Source organism: Limanda limanda, chromosome 2 (assembly GCF_963576545.1).
Source record: "Limanda limanda chromosome 2, fLimLim1.1, whole genome shotgun sequence".
NCBI lineage: Eukaryota > Metazoa > Chordata > Actinopteri > Pleuronectiformes > Pleuronectidae > Limanda > Limanda limanda.
Window position 1 is genome coordinate 18,401,829 of NC_083637.1, and position 18,136 is coordinate 18,419,964.

Consider the following 18,136-nt stretch of genomic DNA (forward strand, 5'->3'; position numbering starts at 1 on the left):
AGAGGACCAGGCCCCGGCCCCGCCGCTCGCTGGGTAAGGCCAAAACAACCTCTTTGGATGTGGAGCTCGACACAATCACATCGACACCATCTACCCGCACCCATCGGCCGGCACCGCTAATCTAATTTACTGCTTCGCTCCAACATGGTGGACATTTGATACAATTTACCCCCTTTCCAAAAATTCAGGCCACAGCCGACGTCTCTCTCTCTTCCCGTCTCTTCGCCGGACGCACCAAGGACGTCCTCGTTCACCACAGGAGTAAACGGATCTGCAGTTAACGGTGATTTGTGATACAAATCTCCTTAACCCCCCCCCCCCCCCCCGTTCCTCCCTGTTCACTGTTTTTCTAGACCTTGAAGCTTGGTTACCTTTCATTTGTGGCATTCAGATAGTAAAACATTGGTTTTATAAGATATGGCTGTAAGGTTATGTCAACCCAGATCGTTTTCCGTTCCCGACATTATAGGAGGAAACCATGAAATGTGTCTTAATACGCATAAAAAAGGCCTTAGATATTAAATACCCACTTCAACAGTCATTTCCTCTCGCTCCCATCATTTATTTTCTTCAAGTTCTAATGAGAGCAGAGTTCAATATCCAATATGGCGCCGTGAAATCGCTTAAAAATCCATCCTTTTGATATACATACATATAAGAAAATTACATACAACAGTAAACTTGCAATTTATAAGTGGTGTCCAAATCCACAACGCCACTGGACTGTGTCTTTCTTACCCCTGCACTCCTCCTCATCCCTTTTTTTTTTTTTTTTTTTTTATGATTGCAGAGATCGAGTCCAAGGCTGTGGCCACTTTCAACTCCGGCCAGAGAATAAATCGGTCTGGCAACATGGCTCTGCAGATTTCACAAGGAGCAGAAAGGTTGAATGCACGCTCCGACTGTATCGAGTGTTTTGCAAATAATTTCATTGTCCTCCGAGAGTCCCAGCACTTCGGAACATGTCGACAGTCTGACATCTCTTGACCCTTGCTGCAGGCTTTTGTTATATTTTGGAAGAGCTGTAAATGTGAGAGCCGAGGCTGAACACGGGAGAGAAATCAGGACGCACTTTCACAAGATTCGTCATAATAAAAGCCGAACATAGACGCTGTTTTTGCCGGTGACCTGTTAAGTGATCTTAGATTAGTAGCTCTGTGTTAGGCTGCTTTGTGATTATATGCCCTCGGGCGCAGGCCTGGAGCTGAGGACTCGCTGTTTGTTTGTATTTAGAGACTGCGCAGTCGAGTGTGCAAGATTTAAGAGCAGAATCTCGATGTGGTTTAATGCTGTTTTTTAACATCGGGCATTCAAAGGGCGCTCGGAGAACGCATAGATTGGCCAAAGCACCATAAAGCACATTAAAATCAGGTACATGTAAACAGACATTTTCAACTAACCGCTGACAGACAAAATATCCATTCTCTGATATTGTTATTGTACAGTTACTGAATAAAGATTACTCCTCCAAACGAAATAATTATTTTGATTCACAAAATCTAGATCAATTTGCATCATTGCATTGATATTCATAGATATAAGCACAGTACAGATGTCAGATTTTTTTCCATTAAGATCTCTGCATTATTTGATGAAAAACAACGTACGTCCCAACGTTACAGAGAGTGAAAAAGAAATCCTGAATCTGCCCCCTGATCCAGATCTATGCCAACATTTTATGGGTTCTTCCCTGACCCGCACCACTTCCTTCCACCACATTTCACAGTAATCCATTCAGTAGTTTTTGCATAATCCTGCTAAACAAACAAACACACACACACAAAATCTTAGGGGAAAGCATAACCTCCTTGGCCGAGTTAATTGTCGCCCAACCAGTCAGTGGTTCAGTTTCTTGTTTAGCCGAAGCAAAACAGCTAAGGAAGGATATTATTTACTGTGAATACCCTGAGTATTTGTGCAGTGTGGGACTGACATATGGATGAAGGAGTATTGGTCCCAGCGAAGCAGCATTCCCAGACTATGAGCTGGGAACAAGAGGTGCAGTCCACCTCAGAGGAACCTCGTTAGCAGCAGCCAGGAGCCTCGTCTCCCCACGTCCCTCCGCTACCTATCACCGCCCAGCGTCCAGTTCCTCACCGTGTCTCATGTGGGACGACAGACATATAGCTCGGAATTACATGGTGCAACGAAAACAAAGATGGAGGCATCTGTGTCCTCACTTTGGTTCACGGTCATTTGTTTCGTAATCCAGCCCAGGTGTTAGGCCACTCTGCCTCTTTATCATCCATGTCATCACTTGCACTGTACTCAAGGACGTTCCAACCAACCCTCATAAACACTCGGTATCATCTCGGCCCAGATGCACGAATAAGAGATAGTCGGAGTCGGAGGGAGGAAAGCAAACAGAGAGACAGGAGGGAAGGAAGAAGAAAGGAGGGAAAGGAGACGAGATAGAGAGACAAACGGTTGCAGCGTGGGAAATGAGGAGGTTAAAACAGGTCAAAGATAAAGTTGCCATTTCTTCAGTTCTCTATCACTGGTGTTAGAGGACACTGACAGTGATATGGAGAAGATCTATGAAGTTGCAGTGTACACAAAAAACTCTCAGACATGCACTGAACTCTGGATAATCTCCTGACATTATCCACAGAGGCTTGTTATTGACGTTTCTAACACGACAGATGCAAAACTGGAAGAATACAAATATTTCTGAAAAGACGTGCCACACCACACCACACCAATGAAGATGTCAACTTAGAAAGACTACGATATTCAATAGCTTTTGACGAAAAGGACAGACACCGGGTGTCAACGTGCTGTAGACAAATAAACATAATTTCTGGAGCATTTTTTCTACTTGATGTCCTGCCTCCTGTATGGTCTATCAGGTGCCACCTCTTGTCTGAAGGTTCCACAGATTTTACTTTTTTGGGACCACGTCTGACCCAGATAATCTCCGGCTGCGTTCTTCACATGTAAAAGGCCAAGTCCAAATAATGTCCAGGCATCATCCAGCTTAATGTCTTGTAATGATAATGTCAATATCAAAAATATTAATATAAAGTTTAAGTCACTAAAAATGAAATGAGGATGCTTTCAAAAACAATGCCATCAATAGTTTTAGTTTACACAAACTGCTGTAATACTTTTTCAAGGAGAGGGCATATTTCAAGAATATCCAGGAATGTATAGTGGCCACACTGAGGCCATGTTTCTAACATCATGACTCTGTGGAGGCCACAACCTCTATTACAAGACTCTTTGTTCTTCTTGTCACTGAAGATAGTTCAGTATGACTGTGATTGTACAAATTGTTTATATATCTACAAGGAATGATAGAATTGCAGCTAATTGTATTTTGCTTAGTCAGGTGAAACTTTACTGCCACATTATCAAACATCTTACTGCCCAATGAGGGTGCTTTGTTTACTAATGCTGACCAGAAAGCTTTACTACATCGATCTCTCCTGGTCTGGCCAACACCCTGTGTCCAGCACAAAGGAATTCTGGGAAAGTTAATGGCGTAAAGAGGGGAGACATGTCAGAGGAAGCTGCTGCAGAGATTAGGTCTAAATGTTCATTAATTTTCAAGCAATATTGGCACATGATATATTTACAAGGAGCATCTGAACACTAAAATAATAGATATTAAAAACAATAGAAAATGTCAGCTTTCATGCGCACACACACACACACACACACTACAGCCATTCAGGCAGCTGCCAAATAATTGACCTGGTGCTTAGCTTCAGGCCTCAACCTCTGACAGGTAAAGCCTTGTCCTGTTGCTTTGATCAAAGGTTGGTTAACCATCTCATTCACAAGCAGATTGATTTACATCAGTGTCCAGAGCAGGTTAACACCTGTTGACACACACACACTGTTTGGTCTCTCAATGAAGTCCTGATGCAAAGGAATGGGGGGGGGGGGGGGGGGGGGAGCTGTGGCTGGCAACATGGAGATTACAAGTGATTAATCGTAGCATCGTGACCTCGGAGCAGAAATTAAAATTTGAGAGCCAAACACCTTTTACACATGAATCATTGATCATTGAAACTGCCTGTAAAATATTTGGCGGAGAACATGATAATGCAGAGTTACAGTCTCTCAGAGATTAATTTGAAAGTGTGTCTGTCTCGCAATAACACAAAGTATATGAAGGGTATTTTTAATTTAACTGGACTAACAACAATGCCTTACATGCTTGTGTGCTACTGTATTATAGTTGTAATTGGACAAAAGAGACCAGTTAAGAAAGTGTGGTATTTACACACATTACCAACCTGAACCAACTTAATAACACACTTTGGCCTCTGTGCCGGGTTGACACACTCTCTCCATTTCTATGTCGGTTTCCTCTCTGTGTTCACATTCCACAATGCAGCAACAACATGGAACCTCTGAGCAGATAATCAGCCAAAATTACCTTGGACTGGACACAGTCAGCTCAGGTTAGGTTGGAAAACAAAGCATGAGCCCACGTCCGACTCTGCTAAACCTCTCTGGATATTCAAATAAGAGCTTATCCTTGGCTTATTCTCATAGGCTTGACTCATATAGATTCAGAGAGACATGCTTTCTACCCCTTAGATACCAGCAATTTCAGTTTGTGGTTTCTATCATCCTCTCTTTCCATAACAGTGCCACACACTCATGAGTCCATCCAAAGAGGCATCATTACGTGCTTAGTGTGCTCACCCTCTCTGAGCCCATTTCCTTCTCAGTGTGAGATACAGCGCAGTGCAATGTACTGGAAAAGAAAATGATCTGGGATAAAATGGGGATTTCGTCAGTCAAGGTTTTTCCATGCATCTCGGTCTACAGTTGTTTATATAATAGATTAAATCACTAGACTGGTTCCTACTGACCTTTATGATGTCCTGGTGACATAGATGACGATGGACAGCCACCATTGAACAGTGGATACAGTAAGTGCTTTCTGGGAGTCGATGGCCGGTGCATACTGAACTACAATGGCAAGGCCCAACTGCCTCTTTATGAAACCACATTTAAACTCACTAGATCCGGATTTTTATCTGGTTCTGCATCAACCTGCACACACTCATAAATATCAGTCCCCCAAACGTGCCTGATTTTGTTCATCAAGCCTATGGAACTATTCTCTGAGTAATCAGGGAAAAGGTTGATAATTATCACTGTCACGATGTTAGCAGTTATCTATTTGCATGTGGATTTATTGCCCTTTAACTCTGAATAATCTAGTTAACATGAACTTCCTATCCACCTGTAACTTCCCCTTGTCATTAAAATGGTCTGCCAGTAAATAGCTGCTGTACATGAAACTTTCTGGCCACCACTGACAGAGAACTTGGTTACTTTCACACATAAGAACTCTCAAGACAATCTGTTCTGTACAAAGTGACGTCCGATCAAAAATAAACAACAGAGTCATCTAGGTTTTTCAGTTACTGTAGGGTTTCAATTCATTTTTTTGACGTATATTTATTCCACTGGACCTAGATACATAGATAATATAAACATCTGAAATCTTGCTATCTAGTTGAGCAGTCACGTTACTGTTGAATAAATCCATGTAAACCAGGCTATGTAAAGGAGATATTGCTGAGGATGTTTACTTTTTTCAAGCTTCTGCTCTCAGCATCGGTCTGTGACGCGTCTGACGGCCAAAGAGCAGCTGAGGGGAGCGGACAGACCGGAGGAGGAACAGGAAAGAAGCAGGGAAGGAAGAGAGAATGAATGGCAGAGGAAAAAGCAGGACAAAGGGAATTAATGCCAGCTCCACAAGGGCTGAGGAAACAACGTAGAAACACAGTTGTGAACGTTGAATGTGGCGTTAGACAGATGTTAACTCTTAAGAGCTGAGGTTTCCACTGTCTCCCTCTGCCGTGCTTTCAGCTGAGAGCTATCCGGTGCTGGAATGGTGTGTGGTGTCGGTGCTGTGTTTGTTTCTATTATTGACGTAACCTGGGTATAATCAATGACAGATGACAGTCTACAGGAACTTGGCTAGAATGTGCCCACCAGCCTGTTTTACACACATTCATACACACACACGCTCAGTTCTTATTATACTATTATATTGGTCCACATTCATACGACTCAAATACAAATCTGTCAGGCTGGTGTTTACTTCTTCAGCATGAACATCTTACATGAAAACAAAAAGTGGAAAACAAGGTACAAACCTTCAAAATCTGAAATAATCCCTTCCAAGTGTGGATTGACTCCAGAGTCTGACATCTTTTCACTCATGAAATATCACCAAACTTCTTTGTCCTTCAACTTTTAAGCTGCTTCCTGTTAAATCTGAAGAAATCTCCAAAAATAGAGTGAGAAAAGTCCAAGAACCACAACTCTCTTAAAAGAGCAATTTTCTCTGACTTCCCACCAACTTTTTCTATATCACTGCAATCAGGCTTCAGAGAGAGAGCGAGCAGGCAAAGCCTCCTCCCTTCTCCTCCCCTCCCTGTAGCGAGAAACACACTCCCCCTTCTCCCTCATGTCCTGTGTGAGTGTGTGTTTGAGTGTGTGTTTCCCCTGCCCCCCACACACTCTTACATGCATGCACGCGCAGGCACTGACGCAGACAACAGGCCCTGTCATACCCAGAGACCCTTTACGACCGAAGGTGCTCTCAGGTCTGATTTCCTCATTCAGCCCCTGAGCAGCTCTGACAGTGAAAGTGGACGACATGTCACACAGTCCTTTAAACCGAGTTAACCTGCAATCAGACAACATCCACGGTTACAGCTGTGGCTGTTTAATTGGCCTCGAGAAGGGCTGCTTCACTGTAACTCAGCTAAAGTTAAAGTGAGAGTTTGAGCTTTTTAGTTTTGAGTAAACAACATTTAACATAAATATCCTGGTATCGCCAAATTACGTATGAAGCATTTATTTCTTGAGTCCAATTTAAGTCCAACATTTCTCCACACAAAACACCAACATCGAAACTTTTTGAAGGTGTTTTAGGACCAGATGACATTTTTTACATTAATCTCTATTCATAGCTATCTCATATGAATGCACATAAATTAAAAAGCTGATATTCAATGTCTTTCAGTCCATGTGATCTTCCTCTTTTGCTCTGGACACGGACTGTTTACCTGCAGGTAACCAAAGCCTGCTCAAACGTGATTGGTCGATTGGCAGACGGACACCAGAAAGCCTCCATCCCCAAAATCTTGTCCCTCCCCTACAGATTCTGACTATTCACATGTAGAATCTGTTCATAGAGATAACCCTAAACCTACCTAGAGGGCGTTATATAGAGCACGTTGACATGACACTCAAAATGTCTTCAAAAGTGTTGTGCTGTTACGTTTTACTAGCTAAAACCTGGTGCAGCCACTTCTGTAGAAGCTGCTCTTCTGGGACTGGCTGGAGAAAGTTGATTTTAGGGATATGAGACGGAGCCTCTGGGCAATAAGAGGGCGATTCGTGCACCAACCCGCCCCCACGCACACTGTTGTCAGAAGGAGCACAAGAATTTCAGCATTGTGGACACATAAGTGAAGTTAATGTAGCACCGAGGGCTTTGGGAGGGAGACTGATGACAAACTGGCTTTTTGAAGTAGCGGGTATATGGTTACTCTTCCGGTCCTTAAAGCTGCTGTGGATAATCCGGTGAATGTTCTTTAGAGCCACAATGAAAAGGTGATGATGAAATAACAATAAAGAAGAGCGATGAAATATCAAAGTCAGACTTTTTTGGCACCGGCTCCCTGTAATGTGCCGCAGTGTTTCTTATCCACAAATCTACAACAGAGACAAAGCAATAGTGATGGTATCGCTGTAATTGCTGATTGGCCGTGAGAGAGCAGCTTTTCCCCCTTTTCCTGATTGGGGCGGCAGACCAAATTGCAAATGAGATTTTTGATGGATTGTCCCTGATCCTAGGTCACTTTGACCATTTAAACACTAATGCTAAAAGTCATAATAGTTAATAAAAAAGCTGACACCAAACCATTTCTCAAAAGAAAACTAAAAGCAAAGGGAATGTGTAATTTCCACTTCCAGATATCCAGGAGATATTGTCTCATAACACTTATCACATTCAGGTTTTTTTTGTGAAAGCAAAAATGCAGAAAACTGTGCGTGGCACTTTTATAGGCGCCAAATATTTGGTAAATCCCCTATGTATGAAAAGCTCCATTCAAAGGGTCACTAATAAGATGCCAAGCCCACCCAGCGGCCCCTAACCCTAACACCTGAGAGGTCGATAGGGACACAGAATAATGCTGTGTGTTTATGGTGCAGTCTGGTTGTTGTATTAAACTGCTGCGAAGGTGTCTTGGGATAAAGAGCAGAGTGCGGAGGTGGCGTCTGCACGGTATATTTGCATGTATACATCAATCAGGAACTTTAGTACGTAGAATGTGAGCCCCCTGAGACGCTTGTTGTCATATGTTGGGCAATTAAGCCTCGAGCTCATATAGTACGACAGCACGTGATATGCATCATACATCTTGGCAGCTGTAAAAGTGCCTTTACAGTTAATGGGATGGTTTGTGCTTCCATGCATGCATATGGTTATAGTGGTTACAGTGCACCGTGACATGCACATGAAAACACATGTGGGTGTGCACGTGAATTAGGCCTCTTTCCCTGCATATCACATACTCTACACAGTCTAGAACTACCTGTAGTCCACAGTACATGTGCTTTGCTGCACTGTACACAAGGAAGTATGTGGCCCCTCGGTGCCCATGCAGGCCCAAGTGCACAGTAAACCATATGCCACAAGTATTCAATTAAACCAGAACACATGGTATGTGAAATACACACCTCCGCCAGCAAGTGTGTATTTATCTAAACATGGATACACAGTCTGAGCTGACAGGATGAGGGAGCGCTCCAAAACAACATCTGGAGCAGCGTGTGTATGTGACGGTGTGTGCTGGAGGTAGCATTATGTGAATATGTGCATGTGTGTACATGTGCTTGTGCGGTGACTTGAATGCGACTGTGGACACGGGTGTGTTTGTTTGCGTCTGTGTGGCCTGGTGCCCCTGAAATAGCAGTGGAAACGCAGAGGTAATTGCATATAGTGGGATGAATGTGCCTGACCAAAATCATTCAGCCCTGTGGTGCTGCGAGACACCAGAGCTGTGCTTCTTATGTACCTCGTTAATAGAAACAATAAAGTGTAGGAAAGGGCGCAAAGCACTTAGAAATGTTGATTCTATTTAATGGTGTGATCAGTGAAGTTGTCAGATTTCATGATTCTTGCAGAATTCAACCTCGTGGAATTTGTTGCTGCTCTTGTAGCTTGTAAAAACCTCGGAGTCACCGCTCTTTGCAGACTTATGGTATGATTGACGCTTTAATGAAGATGGTTTCAAAGTGGGAGGCGGGGCTCCCCAGGGGGACTCTAAACAGTTTAGGCTCCGTGGAGTGGAAGTGAAAAATGCAACATTAGCTATTAGCCTCACCAAGGTGATTATATTCTCATCTGCATTTGTCTCTGTTAGGTCGCAACTTTACACAAACATTTCTGCACGAAACTTGGTGGAAGGATGTGGTACATGGGTCGGGGAAGAACCCATTAAATTTGAATAAACTCTAGTGCTGCTCAGGATCAGGTTTTGGATCCAGGATATCTTTCCCACTGGTTTTAAAAAGGTCTCAGTGGTCTTGCTGTATCACTGCATCACTGATCTCCTGATCCCACGCTCTGCCCCCAGGTCACTGAGGTCACCCCTGTCATCTGAAACTCTAAAGAGGACAGAGTTTTCTCTGTTGCTGCCCCTTAACTCTGGAATAATCTCCTGCCCAACATTAGGTCTTATCCTACTATCCACAATTTTAAATCTAATTTCAAAACCTGCCTTTTTAATCTATCTAACTCAACCTTTTTCCCTCTAATGATTCTGCAGATGTCTCTCTTTTTTATCTCATTTACTTTTATCTTGTGTCTTTTATTGCATCTTCCTCTCTCAGTTATCACTTCCTTGATATACATACGTACTGTTGTTCCTGTGTCATGTTTATAAAGCAGAAATTAGGCACATTTAGGGAACTGATATCTATGAGTGTGGCTATTTGTTACAATGGTAATTTAAGGGGGCTGCTGGGCCTTGACAGTGGTATACACTCTACTGTGTGAGACTCTATAGTCCCAGCCTTGAAACTCCTGCTTTAATAGATACCACTTTGACGAGTTAATTTAATTTTAATTATAGAAGATATCTCTTCCATGCAGAAAAAAGAGTGATAGGGTGAGGGTTAGAGAGATCTAATATCTGAGAGATATGTATGATGCAACCTGACATTTTAGACTTTCTTGGTAACACAAACAGGAAATCAGCACAAGCAGTAACACTTATTGGGAGGAAGCTTCACAAACCCAATTCTCTATTTAACCACAAAAACATGAGTGAATGGTTTCAGCTTTACTCAACATGACACCTTTAAAGTTTCCTACGTGTGGGACAAAATTTCTTCTCGGCTTCTAGATGTTGGTGGAATAAACTATTGTCGCAGAACCTAAATAACATGTGGACACTGCAGAAATGTGATGCTATTAAACAGGGAAGTGAAACCAATGAATCCAGAGAACGAATAATAAGGAAACACATGATTTGAAGAAAGAAATGTGAGACTGAGGGTTTTAGAGAAGTAGAAAGAGTTTGTTTAAAGTAGCCTTGTTTTATACAGACCAGTCTGTGCTTCTGCTCGCATATTATTATAAAATGTGTTTTTATAAAAATGACAGCTCATTGGAAAAACTATTATCCTTGACTTTTTCATTGTAAGCCTTTACAATTGGCCTAACAACCGTGTGGTCCATTTATGCTGGCAGCTACAAGTCTACAGTGGTTTTAAGACTTGGATGTTTTTCACTGTGCAGGGAACTGCTGCACACACTGTTGCATTAGTAACAGGAATCTACCGAGGCTGTGATATCGTGATACGAGCAAACCACACAGGTATCACATGATTGTTCAGCTGTTGACAGCTCACAAACTTCCTGACGTGCAAACACGAGTAGCTGTGAAGAGGAGAGCTTGCACACTAGGTTTCCTGTCCTCTGGTGTTTTTTGTGAACATAAATAATTCAACATTATAACAATAATAATAACAACAACAATTATAATAATATAATACTTTCTATAGCTATATTACTTTTATCAGCATGTTGTATTGTGATGATAACAATATATTCATGTCTGCTAAATAAAAGTTAAAAAATACCATAAATATGATAATAACACTCGGCCTGGTTGTGTTGTAACACTTTGACACTGCTGGTTTTGCCCCCAAGCTGAGCCGCTTGTAAACAATCAGCCCTGACTTGACTTGTTTCCATCACGTTGAGAAACGTCACCTGTCACAAATCCTCCCCCGGGATGACTGAAGGCGGGGCTTCCCACTCAGTTTCCTGTCGTTTCTCGATGCCCGTTTTCACGCCCCCCCCCCCCCCGCATTTATCATGACTAAATAATAATATGACAAACCATATGAGGTGAGATGGTGGAAGGGCAGAGGGGCGTTCACTCATAGAGGATATCCTGTACACTTCTTTTATGGAACATGGAGAGCTGAGTGATTTCCTTGATTTCCTTTAACTCCAGGTTTATGGTGTTTGAGGGTGTTTGTGTGTGTGTGTGTGTGTGTGTGTGTGTGTGTGTGTGTGTGTGTGTGTGGGTGTGTTTGTGTGTGTGTGTGTGTGTGTGTGTGCTTGTGAGGGTGAGGGTATGCAGCATTTTGAAAATTGTAGACTCAGGTGTTAAGAGGAGGAATGGGAGATAGTGCACTCACCTATTAAAGTAACATTTTAATTTCACATTGATGTGCTGCCCTTTGTGACTACAGCTTGTTCACGTGCACGTTTACAGGACAGAAAGACAAAGAGGAGCCAAAATCAGGGTGAAATGTTGACCCTCTGAAAACTGACCTCCCCTCGGCCGGCCCCTCACTAACCTAGATTGTTGTACATGACTGTTAGAGCATTTAATGTTTTTGCAGCAGAAAGCCAAGGCGTCTGTCTTCTGCCTCATCATCGTTGCTTGCTTGTGATGAACCATATTCGTTTCATTGTGTGCAGTGAATAATGGAAGCTCCAGATGTGGCAGAAGAAGAGCAGAGGTCAAATAATTATTGGATTATGGAGCGTTCAGAAATATTTAGTTCGTGGTTGGATAGAACTTTTTTTGATCAATATGTTCTATGAGTTTTTTATCAAGATTAATGATTACTATTGAAATGTCAAACATCTGAAAGTGATAAAAAAAACTAAATGTTCAAGATCTGCATAATTGATTGGGGTGAAAACATAACCTCCTTGGCAGAGATAAAAACAACAATGTAGGCACTGATGGTCAATTTCTATTGTAGAGTATCAAGGGTGAAGAGTGATGCATAATGAACCACCTGCTTAATGTGTATTAGACCAGTATAGGCCCTGGCTTTGACCTCTTTAAGTTAACAAATGGAAGAGAGAGAGAGTCAAACAACAGGTCTTTTCAAAACGTATCCAAGAGGTTTGTAACTGTCCTGTTTGGATCCCCAACCCCCGCTACTGACCGTTGCTCTAACTGTTGTCAGCTTATTGCTGAACAGGATACACAAAAACTACAATTAATGTCAACTCAAAAGACATGACACCAGTTTTCTTTAGGTTCCAGGCTGAATACTTTGTTTTCTGTCCTTTCCCACTGATGCATTTTAAAGACGTCACCAATTAAAAATCATAACAAATCAGCCGGCAGATGACGCATTCTATCAAACATATTATTTTAATACTGAACATGAGTGGAAGAGGAGTGGAGCAGTCACTAAGGGTCAGGATGGAGCTGTTTCAAATGCACACGCAATAAGGAGCTTGAAAACACCGTCCATGCACCACAGCCTCAGCTCCTATCTTTATCAAAACAAACTGAGGGATAAGGGGTGTGTGGGGGGGTATAAGGCGGCGGCTGTCGTCATGACAACATGTACAAACAGAGCCACGCAGCGCAGGTTGGAAACCAGGAAGCAGCTCGGCCCATAGGACTTCCTCAGTCGAGAAGGGTGACATATGACATAAAGCTGAGCCTCCTCACCTCCCTTACCCACACATGAGTCAGTCTTCACTAAATCCCTCCATTCCTGCATTTAGAACAAAACAATCCCTCCTTCTGCAGAATATGAAACATCCACATGGAACATTTCACAGAACTGATGGGAAATGGTGGCAGTGTGGACGAAATTACACTGCAACACTGCCCTCAGGTGGCAGCTAACATAGATGTGCGGTGCCTCTGTATGCATCATATGGCTCACTCAGCTCAGCCATCTTATAAACGCTCAAATTAAAGGCTAATTTGCAGAGCGTCGCTCAGCTTGATGTCCGGCCTTAATCACTGTAAGACGCTAGATTAGTCCTAATCGTCTCAGTGCAGACTGAACACATATGAGCCTGGGCAGCAGTTCTGTAGAGTCTCTGTTCACAATAAACAAAGGACGTGTAGAAACTAATTAAGTTAACTGATTAAAGAAGAATCGCTGATGAGAAATAGCCACGGCAGGAGCTTCTGAGCGGGACACAGACGCAGAGCGAGTACACAGACGGATGCAAACCAAACATTCCTCAGAAGTGTCTGTTAAAAACCAAATCATATTAGCCGACACACGATCTCCGCTCTTGCTCCCCTGTAACTTAAAATAAACCATCGGTGTCAGTCAGAATTAATCTGACAGCTGGACTTCTCAACTGAAATTCCACTCGTGTGATGACGGAGATTTAACTCCACTGCTGTAAGTCAGCATCAAACCCGAGGCGGCTGAGGCCAATCGCAGCGCAGCGTCCACTTCTCACTGGGGGAGATTATGCATCCTCGTTCTGGGAAGTCGTCTTTGACAGCCCGTCACATGAGGTTTACTCACTGGTGCCGTGCATATGATAGCTATTCAGACAAAGTGTGTGTTCATTCAATCAGAATGAGAGGAGAGACGCATGAGAAATAAATCAGAGGTAAAGCCGACTTGCAGACACACAGCTATACAGACAGGAGGGCTCTTTAACGACTGACCCTGCAAAGCAACCACAAGCAGGGTGGCTTCTAGACGACTGCTGCCACTGCCTCCTCCACCAAAGAAAAGAAAAAGAAGAAAACTCCTCCGAAAAATGAATTTTAAAACTGTTCAATGACCAAATAAGTTGGAAAAAAAGAGCCTCAACTTACCGGCTATTCTGTCTCGCTCCATAACTCAACGGCTACCTCAAATAACCACATGTAACCTCTGCTTTTTCTCTGCTCCTTCCTTCCCTCCCTTTTTCTCTTCATGGAGACTTCCCCTTTCTCCTGACTTAGTCACCCTGTCCCCCTCTGTTAACCCTCCCTTCTCTCCTCCCTCTGTCTCCCTGTGCGCTTACTTCCTCCAAGTTTTAATGTCTTCAGTCTGTCAGGATAACAAGTGAGCGAAGCAGACGTGTGCAGCCATATGCTGGTCGTATGGAGTCCCTCTTTTTTTTCACTCTCTCCCACATTCATGTGACGCAGGATTTTATCCAAGAATATACACAACCTGCAATTTTCTTCATTTTCCTTTTCTCTAGTATTTTCTGTTATTCCCTCATTACTGAAGCTGCCTCTCTGGCTCTCTCCTAGATCCCCCTATGAGTCTCTCTCTCTCACACATACACAGTCATGTCTGTTACATTACATTGACTTATATTGGTTTCCTGGAAACTTAAACCTTAAACTTGACCTTAACCTTAACCTTAACCTTAACCTTAACCTTAACCTAACCCTAACCTTATAACATGTCTTCAGCTGTAGGGACTTGCTTTGTGTCCCAATAAGGAAGTCCCCATAATGTGTAAAATTATTAAGGTCCCCACAACATTCATATCACCTGTATCACACACACGCACACACAGGTTGGCCCAGTTATCATTATTAAGACTTAAGACATATTAAGACAATGCAACCAAACTTTATCATCCTAACCTTAAACATGACCAATTCATGTCTAACCATAGCCTAAACTTAACCACAATTCACTCTTTAATATCAACATTAACCTTAACCAGCTCATTTGGTCCGGGCTTTGGTCCCCATGAGGTCCACTGGTCCTTACAAGGTCAGTGTTTAAGGTCCTTAAAATGTAACAAAAACAGTAAGCAGGGTAACACATTCTTGTACTTCTAACTAAAACCATTACTTTAACCTAATCCAAATCTAACCCAACCCTACAAGAAATCCTTAATCCTCAAACATCCCTTTGAAAAAGTGAGGACCAGCCTCATAAAGATATAAGCACCAGTTCACACACATACACACACGTGCTCCCCAGACGCGAGAGCTGTATTTTGTCAAACAGAGCCTCAGCCAATTTGACCAAAGGTCCTGATCTGAAAATAAACTCAGTCCGCTTGTTACACGAGTCAAACTCCACCAGGACGTCCTGCACCACACAAACAACACACACTTCTACCATGTCATCATCACTGTTACTATTCAGACCACTGACGACCGGATCTAAGTGAGCTACAGAATGTCCTCCACAATCATCGTCTCCAGAAAGCTCAGCCATTGGTCACTTCATGCACAAAGAACTTCTCAGTAAGACGTAACAATAAGTGCTATAATGTCAGTGTCTCATATGGGCTCTATGATAAATGATTTGATATTTCATAACAGTCTTAAAGCATCATCATTCTGTAAATTGTTACACACCCACCCACATACGCACATAAACTCTAGTCATGCCTGTGACCTTCAACTTGCAGCTTGACAGGTTCAAGGGCCACTTAGCAAGCCATCGTCTCAGTGAGGAACTCACAAGTACAAAACACACACACAGAAGGAGGCGGCCGAGCTCAACAGCTCACTTCCTCTTCCTCTTTTCTTACTGTGAAAATATCTCCTCAAAACCCACATCTTCCAGATTTAACCATAGCAACAACACTGTTGCTTTAGCAGGAAGCACAAATGTAGCCCAAAACAAACTGTCACACACCCACATGCAAGACAACCTTACAAGGAGGAAAGAAACTCACTCAGTTAACTGGAGTCAACAGGAACATCTTTCCTTCTTGGGTGAGGCCGGGGCTTGGATAAAGATAGGACCTGTTGTTTCTCCAAACAAGCAGTGATGACAAATTACTCTCTATCAGTATGCGCGTGCGTGTGTGTGTGTGTGTGTGCGTGTGCGTGTGCGTGTGTGTGTGTGTGTGTGAGTGTGAGTGTGTGTGTGTGTGTGTGTGTGTGTGTGTGTGTGTGTGTGTGTGTGTGTGTGCGTGTGTGTGTGTGTGTGTGTGTTACATCTTTCGGACCTTTTCCAGCAAAAACAAAAGGACACAATCCTGGTCCTAAAGAGGCAAATCTTCATTTCTGAGGTCTGTGGTTTGTTGTAATGTTAAGGAATGACATAAATTACATTCCACCAATCCTTGTAGCCCTTCACTTGTTACCTGTGAGGTTTTACTACATGTTTTTAAAAACCTTGAGCGGTCAGGCTCCTGCCTATAATCTGTGATCTGCTAAACCGCCTTTGTTTGAAAATTCCAAAATCACAGCTCCCTGCCTGGTGTTCTCAGTGAAGATAAAATACTAATCAGAATATGAATGGGAGTCAATGCAAAGTCCTAATAAGGATAGTGGAGCAAACCCGTGTGAGTGTGTGTGTGTGTGTTTGTGTATTTGTGTATTCTGTCAAATGAAAGTAAAGTGACATCATGGTAGATGTTTATACAGTATAAGTACATCCACATACAGTTTATTAATAATCTCTGACGTTTAAGTTTGGACAGTCGACCTCAGATTATTTTGTAAGGATGAAAATAGATAATAAATGCAACCAGGAGTGTCTTTCACCTCACTGTCAGTCCTCCCTGTGTATTTGATGGAGTGTTGTCTACACTGTATTCTACGTGTTCCTGCACCTTGTTATATTTGTGCAAAGCCAGTACAACCATGTGCAAGCACTGACCAAAATCACCATTCTGCTCCAGGTGCTAAGTAAATCCACAAATGCCAGGATAAAAGCAGAGAAACCCTAAAGGAGCCGTGTTGGTGTGGGATCCATATGGAAAGCAGGAACGTTGGTGCTGTGACAAAAGTGTGGTTTTAAAAATAGAGACATGTCTCTTTTGCCTGCTGGCTCTTTCTGTCTCGTGGTTATTTTCCAGACTTACTAAAGGAATAAGATTAATCACATGGTCGGGGTCAAAAAGACACATTAAATGCACAACATGTGCGTAAGCATATGTTGACTCACCCACATTGGCATAACACACAATCACATGTTTCGATACACACACACACACACACACACACACACACACACACACAAACAAACAAACATACATATTCATGTGACTTTTCCTGTCTCTACAGAGTCATCCCAAATTAGAACAAAAATAATTGAATGGTGTTAATAACTCTGTAGGGCCTATAAAATATCTATAAATTACTGAATCAAGATTATGGACATGACATTACTCATTTCACCTGCAATATAAAAATGAAGCCAAAGGATAATTAATTTTAATAAAAATCCCTATTTATCTCATAACCTACTTTGGAGAGGTAAAAATCATCCACGTGTCGCTGCTTAATTATTCGGTCCAGTGCTCCAAATATTTAAAGTGACACTGACCTTTCAGCTTTTTTTGTTTTATTATGTTTTAAACATTAGTAGAACTCCACTGACTCAATGCAGCTCATAAACTCATGTTTAATTTGTGACCTATTTGGGGTTTATATTTCGCAAATGTACTTTTCTATTAGTATATAATATACAGTTAAATATAACATATATTTTTTAGTACTTTTCAGGAAAATGTTATTCATTGTTTCCAACATCTTTGTTGCTTCCTGGTGCAATAAGACACTTTGCAGCAGTTCACTTAGGTTGTTTAAACTTGTAAAGGATGGGATTCAGGCAGAGACATCAGACTGAGAGAGCGCCTCCCTCACTCATACCTTTCACCACTTCCCCCCTTCATCATCCCAACCTGCTGGTCAGATACAGCCAGACCCTACCACAACACATATACACATATACACACACACACACACACACACACACACACACACACACACACACACACACACACACACACACACTCACACACACTTACATGAATCCATATGAACACTCAAACATGCACAAAACCAGTTGCAAAAAGATACACACAAACTCAACTGGCTATCTGAGCAGATTCTTCTTGCATGACAGTACATCCAAAACACAACATAGATGA

The 18,136-nt window shown here is 42.3% G+C and overlaps 1 protein-coding gene across 2 annotated transcripts in view; it reads right to left on the minus strand.

Annotated features, from left to right (window-relative positions):
• septin9b (septin 9b) overlaps positions 1–14,176 on the minus strand; it is a 59,561-nt gene extending 45,385 nt beyond the window's left edge. The window contains exon 1 of one of the 2 annotated variants that reach the window (XM_061085861.1): positions 14,109–14,176. In XM_061085861.1, coding sequence (XP_060941844.1) covers positions 14,109–14,130 — 22 coding nt within the window. In that variant the 5' untranslated portion in view covers positions 14,131–14,176. Of the gene's footprint in view, positions 1–6,128; positions 6,310–14,108 lie in introns of those variants that run through there. The other variant, XM_061085852.1, reaches the window with a different exon arrangement.
• Positions 14,177–18,136: the final 3,960 nt, after the last annotated feature.